This window comes from Cydia splendana, chromosome 7 (assembly GCF_910591565.1).
Source record: "Cydia splendana chromosome 7, ilCydSple1.2, whole genome shotgun sequence".
NCBI lineage: Eukaryota > Metazoa > Arthropoda > Insecta > Lepidoptera > Tortricidae > Cydia > Cydia splendana.
The window spans coordinates 9,656,978-9,669,747 of NC_085966.1; the positions used below are offsets into that span (position 1 = coordinate 9,656,978).

General features: G+C 38.8%; 2 protein-coding genes across 16 annotated transcripts in view; one reads left to right on the plus strand and one right to left on the minus strand.

Annotated features, from left to right (window-relative positions):
- The window catches only part of LOC134792116 (uncharacterized), a 246,439-nt gene that overhangs the window by 231,031 nt on the left and 2,638 nt on the right, over positions 1-12,770 (plus strand). For 5 of the 15 annotated variants that reach the window (XM_063763309.1, XM_063763311.1, XM_063763310.1 and 2 more), the window contains one exon: positions 2,890-3,359. In XM_063763309.1, the coding sequence (XP_063619379.1) occupies positions 2,890-3,230 (341 nt within the window). In that variant the 3' untranslated portion in view covers positions 3,231-3,359. Of the gene's footprint in view, positions 1-2,889; positions 3,360-7,609; positions 7,661-8,409; positions 8,665-9,047; positions 9,289-9,972; positions 10,135-11,085; positions 11,216-11,728; positions 11,875-12,770 lie in introns of those variants that run through there. The other 10 variants (XM_063763304.1, XM_063763303.1, XM_063763306.1 and 7 more) reach the window with 5 other exon arrangements.
- Positions 1-12,770, minus strand: part of LOC134792123 (abl interactor 2) — a 296,093-nt gene that overhangs the window by 111,621 nt on the left and 171,702 nt on the right. The gene's annotated exons all lie outside the window — the stretch shown is intronic.

A 12,770-nucleotide genomic window follows, 5' to 3' on the forward strand; every position in this document is an offset into this window, starting at 1 on the left:
ATGTTTTACCCGAAATATGTTTTACCCGAAGTACCTCACTTAATTATGAAATTAAATTCTCGCGAAAGTGGAATAATTATAATTAATTAATACTTACTGGTGTTTACGTTTCGTGTCACAAATTACAATAATATTTAACAAGGAAATAGTGTTTGGCTATGGCGATTCAGTTCACGTAGCATATTCATAGCTAGTATAGTACCTAGCTAAGCGTTAACGATGAATTCACTACATTCTTCAAACATGGCTCTTTAAGATATATAATAGATATTAGTGGAAACAGTTATGGATCGCTGCCATATATGACCCAAATTTTTTTTTATTAAGCTTTGAGCTTCATCACATATGATCTTTGAGTAATTCTAAGCATTTCTAGCCTGGGAGGCAATAATTTTGCAAAAAAAACGTAAAAAGATGAAAATTTAGGATGGAGATTTTTGCTTTGAGAGCTAATAATTTTTGTATAGTGGCCAAAACTATCATACAAAAAATACTATAATAAAGCGCAATTCATGCAGATTCTAAACATATACACGTTTAGTAATATCCTGCTGCAAAAAGATGCTGAAAAAATTATTAAATGACCGCAGCGCGGGTAGTTGGACTCTCGATAGGCGGCGTTTATCTTACAAAATGGTCGAGTACGAGTATCTACGTAGGTATGCTTACTTTGCTACATTTTATGATGACGAATAAAATGCTTTCTGTATATTTAATGTCCGCAGTTTCCAGTACACAGACATAATTCTGTGCACTTTAATTTTCTTTTTATGCAGTTGCAACGATTTTTGCAACCTGCCTTGCACCGGCAACGAGTGAGTTCCAGGCACACACTTGCAACATCGGATAAATCTGACCAAACAGGAGTCCATTCACTGTCTTCCATTCTCCAGCCCCAAGAAGGACTCGGAAGCTTTTGGAGAGGCACTAAGGCCTGTCCCCAGACATGGACTCCTTGGTATATTGCCCGAAGTGTGTGCTGGCGAAGAGCGGCTTCCGTTGGAGGGATATTTTCTAGCTGTCTGTCCCTCTTCGTAAATAAATATTTTCTGCACTCGTTGACTGTCGTGCAAGGGCTTGAGCTGAAAAATAAAATCATGGAGTCATTCTTAGGTCATTCGCTACAAAATAGATTGTAACTATTTTGTATTAAAACAGGTACACTGAATTTGTATCAAACTAGTTTATACTTACCGATCGTACATTGTTATAATAAATTTTTGAATAAAAGTGTCCGCTTCTTCTAATTTTGCATCCAACAATGCCTTGAATCCGCAAGTTGCTACAGGGTAGGCATTCCAGGCATCAAATGCACTCTTTTTACCTTTCCCATTAAAAGAAGACACCGTGTTGCATCCTGTTATAAAGGCATGGAAAATTATTGTGAAAATAAATATTTTTAGTGTTTTAATATTATCAGCAAAAAAAAGAGCGCTATTTTATTAGAATAATTTCATTTATAATAGTTATTTCTCGGACCCAATTTTGGACCCGGGTATATCCTTAAACTACGTTCAGAAGAGAGATATGGGCACTGTAAATGTCATCTCGCTTTGTGTGGTAGGGCACAGCACAGCTGATGTCATTCCAGATCTATCCGAGCAGAGCCCAACTGGGGAAGTAAGTACCTACGTACTTACCTTACCCACCTTACAGAAAACCCCGGTCAAATAACACTAGGCCGTGGGGCCAAATCGTTTCAACTGCATTAAAATTAAAGTGCACAAAATTATGTCTGTATGATGAATTATGTCTGGATGAAAGTATTTTATTCGTAATCATAAAATCTAGCAAAGTAAGCATACCTACGTAGATACTCGTACTCGATCATTTTGTAAGATAAACGCCAGTCCGCAAGATAAACGAGAGTCCAACTACCCGCGCTGCGGTCATTTAATAATTTTTTCACCATCTTTTTGCAATAGGATATTACTAAACGTGTAAATATATGTTTAGAATCTGCATAAATTGCGCTTTATTATAGTATTTTTTGTATGATAGTTTTGGCCATTATACAAAAGTTATTAGCTCTCAAAGCAAAAATCTCCATCCTAAATTTTCATCTTTTTACGTTTTTCTTGTAAAATTACTATGAAACTGAAAAAAACAAATATCAGCAATGAATTCTACGTCCTCGGTTTATACGAAAATGATACCAAACTTGCCCTAGTAGCCACCAGGACCAGAACAGATTTTTTTGAATGATGACGGGTGGCGGCCATCTTTGTACCCCCCCTCCCCTTATTGCCTCCCAGGCTTGAAATGCTTAGAATTACTCAAAGATCATATCTGATGAAGCTCATAGCTTAATAAAAAATTTTTGGGTCAACTTCATAACTGCTTCCACTAATATGGCTTAAAGGACAATAACAATCATTGTTATAAGAATGTTGTCAGTGACAGGCATAACTTCTCTATAAGCGCATCGGCGGATGTTTATGACTCATCGTAGAAAATTTCCTATGTAATGCTAAATACATAAGTATTCACGTACAATGGGATAGGTATCAAAACTCCATTACATTTATAATAAACAAGTAATGTTTAATATTTAAATGATAACATTTAAATTATACAACGTGTATATGTAATTAGGATTCAATAAATTTCTACTAAAATAATTACTTTATCTTAGAAGGTTATCTCTGGTATTCACGAAGAGATAAATGTATCATTACAAGTTAGGTGAACAAACACCACCGTAGCTGTAAAATCATATAATAATTAGGTAGGTCAATAGAGCAAGGTACAGTTTGTAAGATGCTGTTACCACCCAAATATGCAAATGCAGTCTGATCAAAACTTACAAATAATAAACGAGATATCGATTCCTAAGTTATGAACTCAAATCGCTTTACAATAATTTACTAATTACTGTCCTCCCTACAGAGTCCCCGCGGCGCTACGTAGAGAGCGACGTGAACATCCACTACAGATGTCCCGTACGACACGACCCACTGCCGCTGGTGCCCGAGCGGGAGCTCGCGCGTCAGCAGGCCGAGCACATGAAGCGGCTGTACAGGGAGCAGAGGCGGCACAAATACCTGCAGGTAAGGGGACTGCAACGTAGAGAGCGACGTGAACATCCACTACAGATGTCCTGTACGACACGACCCGCTGCCGCTGGTGCCCGAGCGGGAGCTCGTGCGCCAGCAGGCCGAGCACATGAAGCGGCTGTACAGGGAGCTGAGGCGGCACAAATACCTGCAGGTAAGGGGACTGTATCGTAGAGAGCGACGTGAACATCCACTACAGATGTCCCGTACGACACGACCCACTGCCGCTGGTGCCCGAGCGGGAGCTCGCGCGCCAGCAGGCCGAGTACATGAAGCGGCTGTACAGGGAGCAGAGGCGGCACAAGTACCTGCAGGTAAGAAACTTAACCATGTAACGCACTAAATCAGTGGTTTTTAACCGCTGGTCCCTGGGAACACCTCAAGTGGTTCGTCAATGTTTAAAAAGAACAACTCCTTAACTGGACTTTTCTGTCACTGTTGCTCTTGGTCTTATTACATAACTTCACACTAAGGTTTAGTTTAAAAAATAGCCGATCTAAAAAAAATGCAGGAAATTTTGCGTTTCTACCACAACCTAAGCAAAGCGAAATATTTTTTCTATATTATAATAGGTACCTAAGCGAAATATTTTTTCTCAAACAAGCAAATCGGTTTCTCGTTTGAAGTCTTTAAATAGCGTTAGTTTTACTTTAATTCGATATATCATGCTCATACCAGTAAAAGCGTGTGACGGGTTAAAAGGTTGAACTGTTTTCGTAAACAGAATAATGACGGTGAATGATTCGCTCCAGTCACGCGATTTCACTGTATCGAACTACGCTAAACCTCAGGATTGGTTTATTGCCATGGTTGGGAATATCGCTCGTATTTTAAATTTACGAGTTACGACTGCCTCGCATGATTATTTCGTTAAAAATACAGTTGGATCGTATATACGTAAATTGTAAGCTAAAGAGGTTTAGAGAGCTAGGACAGAAAATATCGTCGTAAGGAAAAAACGACGTATCGTCGTATGTAACGAAAAGTAGTCGGTAAAAAATCAATAGCGATGATGGACTTAGTAGTATTAGTAGGTACATTTCGTTTTTTAGAAAAGTTTCATAATTATGTTCTGTAGATGTAAAACTTCGGTTGAAAATAATTGTACACAATCGTTTATTTTTATTGGGTTTTCTAGTTTTATAAGAAATGCTACTAGCAAGTAAATAAGCTGATTTCATGTTTTTTTAACTTGCACGTTTCCTTTTCCCTTAACCTTCATTTTCTTACCGACTATTATATTATTGCTCTTTATTGCACACAGCTGTAAAACGTTATTTTTTATTATAAAACTAGTATTTAAACGCGTTCCTTTAACAAGTTTCCATTTTCAAGAAAGCTGTTTAGTTGGAACCTTTAATCACAGCAGGAGCGCTACTCTAAATTTTAAATCTGTTAAAGTTTTTATATTGATATGATACGATCTGTACTGCAAGTCACGTCATTAAGCAACTCGCAAGTACTAATAAGTTTGAGCGAGATGTGCAAGGCGTGTTAAAGTCCTATCATAACAATATCAAAACATTAACAAAATGTAAAATGTGAATAGCTCTCTAACACCGCGGTATCAGAATACCATTAGCGCGTCAGTCAACGTTCGCGCGGCGATATGTTTAATCTCGTTAAGCCAGCACGCCATTGCAGTTTGATCGATACCTCCGATCGTCCAATATTGAAGGATTTCATGGTGTCAGGTAATATTGTCAAACGTTATTAGCCTATGGAAATATTTGCTTGTTATAAAAAAAAAACCTTTGAAATGTTTTGTTCTTCAACTATATAAAAATTTGAGACAAATACAAAGTACATGCGGAAGTAGATGTGTACATAGAAAATTGGGTCATTTAGGTATACTTTAAGATTTCGTTACTAAAAATAAAGAAAAAGTACAAACGTATGTATGTATGTAATAAAACTTATAGCATAGGTAGGTATCTTGAATTTGTTATGCTGGAAATCTTTTTAAAATACCAGCATACCGAATACCAGCACGTTATTATTTTCTTATTTGTATTAAATACCTAATGAACCAAATTCGTGCCAATTGCTGTAGGTATTAGTATTAGAAAAGACGACTAACGAAGCAAAATATCTACTTCCTCTAATAAAAATACGATCTTCTAAATAACTTTATATTTATAGTGATGTAACTATTGTAACTTAGTGGACGCACAATCGCCATTCGAGATAATGTATATGTAGATTAACTTAGTTTTCTACGCATGCACGACAAGAAACATTATCTCGTTGCGGTTTCTCTCGTATCGCCTCCATTCCAGTTTCCACCGCAAACACATGTTGGGAAACGACATTCATGTTATCGAACTAAAACTCGGTTACGGCGTTTCGTTCGAGGCGTGGAAACGTGCTCGTAGTATTGAGTGTTTACATACGAACGTGCGACGAGACTTTTTTATTTGCTACCGGCGCGTGCGTTCGAATCACGTTATCGCTGATTGTATCATCGTTATGTCGTAGGCCGATCGTAAGATCAGGCATATCGTGAAATTCCTAGGCATATCGTGAAACGTGAAAATCTTTGGCTCGATACCTGAGTTGACGGAGCCCCGCTACGCGGGGCTCCTATTTCTGGGCAGTTTGCCCTTCGGGCATCTGAAGCAACCTAACAAACCTATCTTACCTATGTATTGGTTTAATGTGACTATCGTCAAAACATTACACAGGAACATTACGATCTGCCTGATCTTACGATCGGCCTACGACAGTTACATTCAGTTGGCCGGTAGTAAACTTTATTGTAACGAAATAAGATGTATCAGTGTTTAGTTAAAGTGTTTTGCTGTTAGTGACTACTAGAGTTATTGTTATTTTACTGGAGATGCTTCCGAAATCAGTGAATTTAATGTCTAGAATACAAATTGGAGTGAAGTTTTATATAAGTAAGAGATAGCGTGTATTTTAATATCACTCGTGGACTGCATAATGTGATTGTTATTAAAAGTTATAATCTCATTATTTAGACGAAGGCACCACATCAATGCGTTTATTATGTATTTATTTGTTAGCCATTCTTTAGTAGGTAAATATCTTCCAACCGATTTTCATAGCAGCATCTAAGGGTTTTGGTACAGGCATTACATTTAGAGAATCGTTTTCTACCAATCCAACTTCAACACGACCAATACCATAAACACGTTTTCAATTATTGTCCATTACTAGTAAACACACCTGTCATCTACTCTTGTTTTCCCTCGTTAAACCGGCGGATGTGGCGCCGGATGTTGCATAGTACTGCAGATAAGTTTTCACCGAGTTTCACCGCGATTATTGTCTGTGGAGAAATTATATGCCAATTGATTGCGGTCGGAGTTGCTTTGAGAAATTGGAAATCGTATTTTATAAGTGAATTATCAATCATATTCCTTTGATATCTAATAAAATTAGCCATTTAACACAATTAAATCCTTTTACTGGGCTGGTTGATTAATGTGACTACCAAAAATATGACCAAATTTTAGGGTTCCGTAGCCAAAATTGCAATAATTCGTTATTGCTCTCCTAGCTGCATCTTATAGCCTTATTACCAACCTGAATGCAATCATAAACAGATTCAAACTTTTTGTTATTCTACGTTACTCGTATTTTCTTAAATGAGGTAATTATAGTCTTGTGTTAACGTAGATTTATACCTATTCTATTAACTACGTTTGCTTTTGTGTTTAATATAATTAGGGGCGGAGAGCGTGACGCCGAGAAAGCCATGAAGATTTGTGAATAGAGATGTAATTCCATTCCCGTAGTTATGCGTACCGTAACAGTGTTGGTCGTCAGGTAGTAGGTACATAATTATATGCACTCTTCCGTCTTTTTTGCACTGTGCAAAAGAGGCGGAGGAGATTGTTTCACGCGAATTAAAAAATCGTAGTTAATTCGTCCGTAGATATACTATAAAACTATGAAAAAGTGAAACTGGTAAAAACGTCTTTATATTCAGATTACAAAAGTTCTCAAATAATTATTTATCATTTTTATACCCACTTTTATTTCAACCTGTGCTAATGTTACTTCGTATGTGAAAATATTCATTTATAATTTTGGACAAAACAAATAAACGTGCCCATACATACCACGAATATATTACAAACGAGATGCCGCAAATCCGGTAATGTAGCGACCTTGAGTAACAAAAATCCGTTGACCAACTGACCGCACAATATTCCAAAGATTCTAAAGCCGCTGTTTTTGCGCGAGCCATTGGAATTTCGCACCTAGCCTTTAATATATAGAGGTCAATAGTTACAGTTATAGTAAAGTCCAGTGAGAGCTAAATAAAACGTGAAGTTTTCCCATCAGTGTACACGCAGCGTGCGACAGAGGCGATCATTGCGTGCGCCGGTTTTTGTACCAGTTACGTGTCCTAAACAATGTGATGTGAATAACTTTGAGTGCAACTCAGTGCGTGATATCGTTGTTGATATAATTATATTATTATCATGTAAATTAGGCTGCAATTTTACGGTCCTGATTATGGTTAGTGTACGGATTTTTTTGTGTAGTTTCCCTTCTTATTTGTACATGTATGTTGATTACAGGAGAATGATATACAACCTCACGACATTGAAATGTTTGATGGCGCCATAAAGGTGACGTTTGAGAGATGTGTGGCTGATGTATTTATTCTATTAACTATATATAAGTAATAATAAAAAAATATCGTGCTCTTTAACAGATCGCTATTTTCATCGTTAATATTCATCATTGTAATATCAAAACGCTTTTAAAACGTATTTTCCCAATTTTCTTTATGCGTTATCTTATCATGTTTTGTAAATTGATTTCTCGTATTATTAAATCGGTTTTCGCTTCGCATGGTGTTATGGCAAATTAAAACAGCCGCTGTTCGTATTTTCTTTTTTCGTATTTACATATAACTTACTGATTTCATAAACCGTGTGAAGCGATCAACTTAAGTACTAATTTTAAATATTTTTATTGTGTACGTGACGCTCTAGTGTTCTTGATAACGCCCCTTTTCGGACTACGGTCACGATACTCATCGCTGTGTACATCTAAATATGTTTGCATTAAATTAAAACGGACATCGACCTTTGCTGATGTATTATTCTAAATCAGCCTTAAGCCAGTAAAAAATCGATTGTCAAACTTCTTATTTAAGTATATAACGTCTTTCAATACTATGGGGGCGTAATGAAAGTATTATTATATTTTAATAAGCCTGTAAGCCTGCTGAAACTAGACACTGGCTTGAAATAATCAGAATTTATACACAAATACTGGTCATCAAGTTTAACCAGGTTTTTGTTTCTCGCCTTCATTGGTATTATTTTTTCTCTCACAGCCAAAAAAATCACTACCAACTTCTACTTTACAGGAACTACAAGATATGCAAAACAGGCGTCATCAAGACAACTTCACACCATCACAAAAAAGCGTTGTCCCCCTCAACCGATACGACGAAGCGGAGAGAATCGTCGCCCGCGCCCTGTACGCCTTCAACGGGCAGACGCAGAGAGAGCTGAGTTTTAGGAAAGGGGACCTCATACATGTGAGGAGGCAGATAGATAATAATTGGTATGAGGGCGAGCTGCACGGGAGGATAGGACTGTTCCCCTATAATTATGTTGAGGTGAGTGTTATGTGGGCATAATTAATTAAAGAGATGGTGTTGGTTTATAGTGATCATTAGATTTTTTTTTAACATTTATCTTAATTAAACGAACAATGCAGAAGTAAATAAATGTAATTTTCTGTTTATGATACGCTTTTTTTGGCCTTGTGTTTTTCTAGAGTATGATAATTGATAAGTATGTCTAAAAAATAATACATTTTATTGGGTCTTCATACTTCTTAACATATACGATTTAATATGTTTGTTTAGGCAGAATTTGACTAGCAAAGGCGAGATTATCTGAAATTATCAAAATTTACATATTTCCGGCTACTTTTACCTGACAAAATTAATCATATCGCAATTTCCAGTGATTAATTTTTTTTATTAAATATTCTCAGATACTTAAAGGCGACGTTGCACAATCACCAAAGAAGCCCGTCGCCCAAGAGGGCAAAGCTCGTGCGAAGTTCGACTTCACCGCCCAGACCAACCTCGAACTGCCCCTCAAGAAGGGCGAAGTGGTCGTGCTGACGCGACGCATCGACCACAACTGGTGGGAGGGCCGCAACAGCAACAAGACCGGCATCTTCCCTGATAGCTACGTGACCATACTGCAGGAGCCTAGTCAGAATAAACCTGGTAAGTACCTAGACCTATGCCGCTATTCTAACGCGATCGAACTTCCTCTAAAGAAAGGTGGAGTGGTCGTACTGACGCGACGCATCGACCACAACTGGTGGAAGGGCCGCAACGGCAACAAGACCGGCATCTTCCCTGATAGCTACGTGACCATACTGCAGGCTGAGCCTAGTCAGAATAAACCTGGTAAGTACCTAGACCTATGCCGCTATTCTAACTCTTGATCGAACTTCCTATGAAGAAAGGCGGAGTGGTCGTACTGACGCGACGCATCGACCACAACTGGTGGGAGGGCCGCAGCGGCAACAAGACCGACATCTTCCCTGATAGCTACATGACCATACTGCAGGAGCCGAGTCAGAATAAACCTGGTGAGTTTCTAGACCTGACGCTATCCTAGTGCTACCATCATAAACTTTAACGGTCAAGAATAAAGTAGAATTTTGAAAAGACATGTCGGTCGTGTTTAGAAGGCATGTCGCAAAAACCAAGGAAACGGCCTATTCATACTCAGCTCGGATTTTTGCTATAGTAAGGCGAAATGTGCAATGCAATGCGAACAAAAATTTTATAATAGCTACAGCCTAAGTTAAAGCAGCGGCCTTCGGTCACAAACCAGAGACCACCCAGTTACGACTGTTTCTCTTAAAGTGATTTTGATCTCAAATCAATCCATTATTTCAGAAATCCATTCAATCGCGCCGTCGGATAAGCCGGTGGCGTCTCCCGCGGCGCACGGCCTCCTTAACGGCTCCGCCAAGCGCAGCATGGGCGCGCACAGCTACATGCCGACACCCAACAACCCCAACCTCGCCAACGCACCGCCTTCCACGCAACCGCTGCCAGGTGCGACTATAACTACCAAAATAAATAATAGTACTAGGTACAGAGAACTCACTCTCTAACTAAACGCGTCTTCTACGATCAGGACAGATATGGCCGCTAGGTGGCGTCAGCGCCACGCGCGGCTTATGGCTAGCCACCAAAATTGGTGTGGAACGGATGTACTTTTAGCTACCTGTAGCAAAGCGACGAAATCGCGGAGTGAGCCACGCCTGCTATAACTACCAAAATAAATACTTAACTACCAAAGAAGCTTTATTTTTACTGAATGGCAATATTTAGAAAGGGACAGAGGTCTGATCGTGCCATTACCGTCAGTAGAAAAAAGCGGCAAATTTAAAAAAATGTAGGCGCGAAGGGTAATTCTCATGGAAAATTTGAATTTCGCGCCTTTTTAAACTGACAAAGTTGTTTGACGGGCTATACCAAAGAAGCTTTATTCTTCTTTGATGGTAATATTTAGAAAGGGACAGAGACCTCCCTCGTGCATCGTGCACGTTTTACTTCTCCTTACAAAGCGAAAAACTTTAACCTATTTTATTTATGGACTTTTTTGACAGTACCTAGACTTATATAAACAATCCTTGGGCTGGATAACGTTAAGGTTGGAAAGCAATTAAGATATTATTTTCAAGGCCACGGTACTCTTAAACATCTGATCCCTTTTCGATTTACGTAGCTCTACATTTACGTGCTAAGGCGTCAGAGTACATGTTTAGATATTTTGTGCCGCTCTGACATACTGACGGCAATTATAGGTAGAGTCACCACACGGGATTGTTATGCTATTTAGGGTTCTTGCTAAATTGGAAATTCTATAGCGTACGTATTGAACATCCAATTTAGCTAGGACCCTAAATGGCGCAACAATTGCGGAGTGAGAAGCGTGATGGTACCACATATCTATATACATCTCACCTTGAGTTATTAAATAAAACATTATTTATATTTCAGGGTACACGACCAAAACAGCGCAACCAGCCATGACCCCATCGGAACGCGGGTACGGGCCACCCACTGGTGCTGGAGTGGATCTCAACAACACCGAACCGCTCTACGTTGATACCAATGCTGAAGCTGTGCCGTAAGATATACTTACATATTTTTTCTTCAAACGAACCAGCTATTAAGATTCTTAAACCGATTAAACTGGCAAAGAGAAACCTGATTACAAACATCCCGCCGTTTGTTGAATGTCGTTTTTAAAGGTGTCATATCTGCAATATACAAAGTTCAATATCATATTCATCTCTGCCGCATAAGGGTGAATCAACTTTTAGAACACTAGCAAAAAAAAACGATTTTTCAAAAACCATGTTGAGTTTTTTACTTTTTTGTTTACACGGGCATTATTAGATCCATAAGTATTTAATTGACACATTGAAATTAACAACTTGACCAGATAAAAGTTACATTTTGTATGGTAACGCAGCAGAAAATAGCTTGCTCCCATACAAAAATGGCGAGTCCCTCCTATTCCGTGGGGAGACACGAAATCAGTGTTCTACAAGGATTTACCCATGCTTAAAATTGGTTCGAATAAATACAAGATGAAAACTAATATACAATTATACATACTTGTATGCGTAATTTTCAGGTACAGAGCGATGTACAAATACCGACCCCAGAACCCCGACGAGCTGGAGCTGAACGAGGGCGACACCGTGTACGTGCTGGAGAAATGCGACGACGGCTGGTACGTGGGCTCCTCGCAGCGCACCGGCCGCTTCGGCACCTTCCCAGGTATGTGTATGCAATGCCCATAGTTAGTTAGTTTTGCTGGGCCTTTTCCTCAAATCGGCATCCATTGTGTCTATTTTGCGTGAAACGAGGTAGCGCTACTCTAACCACCCCAGGCTCCTTCACGAAACCTAGTCTTCAGGGTGCTAACTGCCTCCTTCAGCACGGATTCCCTAGGTATTTGTTCCTGTATACTTGTTTCTCGGTGTTTTAAGCAGTATTTTGGTGAGCTTGTGGTTCAGTTCCGGTAGAATATCTTTGGTTTGCCTACGTGTTTTCATTCCGTGCTGTGCCCATGTTCGCTATCCTTACAACTTTTACATTTGCGTTTCGGTAGCCAGGGTGTCGAAGCAAAAAAAAACATTATGGTTATATTGAAAAACAATATTTGGAGGCGCATATTTCGTTATTGAAACTAGGCTTCTTGGTGTTACTTTTTTGAACATTAAAGCGTGCGGTTGTTTTATGCACTAAACGCATGCGATCAACGGAATACAGGGAAAACGTGGTAAACGCAGTGGTAAGCGCATTGTAATTTTTCATACATTACGCATGCGTTCAACGCTGCGTTTATCGCATAAAACAACTGCGAAAAAAGAAGACTTAAGAAAGCTGCAAAGGTGTCATTTGATCTAAAGCGTCAAACTCCAATCACATATATTGCCGGATTTTAACTAACGATTAACTTTTAAGAATGGTTTATATCAGCTTGTTTTAGATGTCAGCATGTGAATGATAGAATTATGAATATTATGGACGGTATTGAAAGGATTGAGTCTTACCGGGATTAGATTTAGCTGGACCAAAGACATATGTAACTTCGTATAAGACGAATAAAATCTAAGGAAAAAACGTGCCTCGGAATTCAAGTAAAAGTCATTCTCGAATAAATGGCGCAC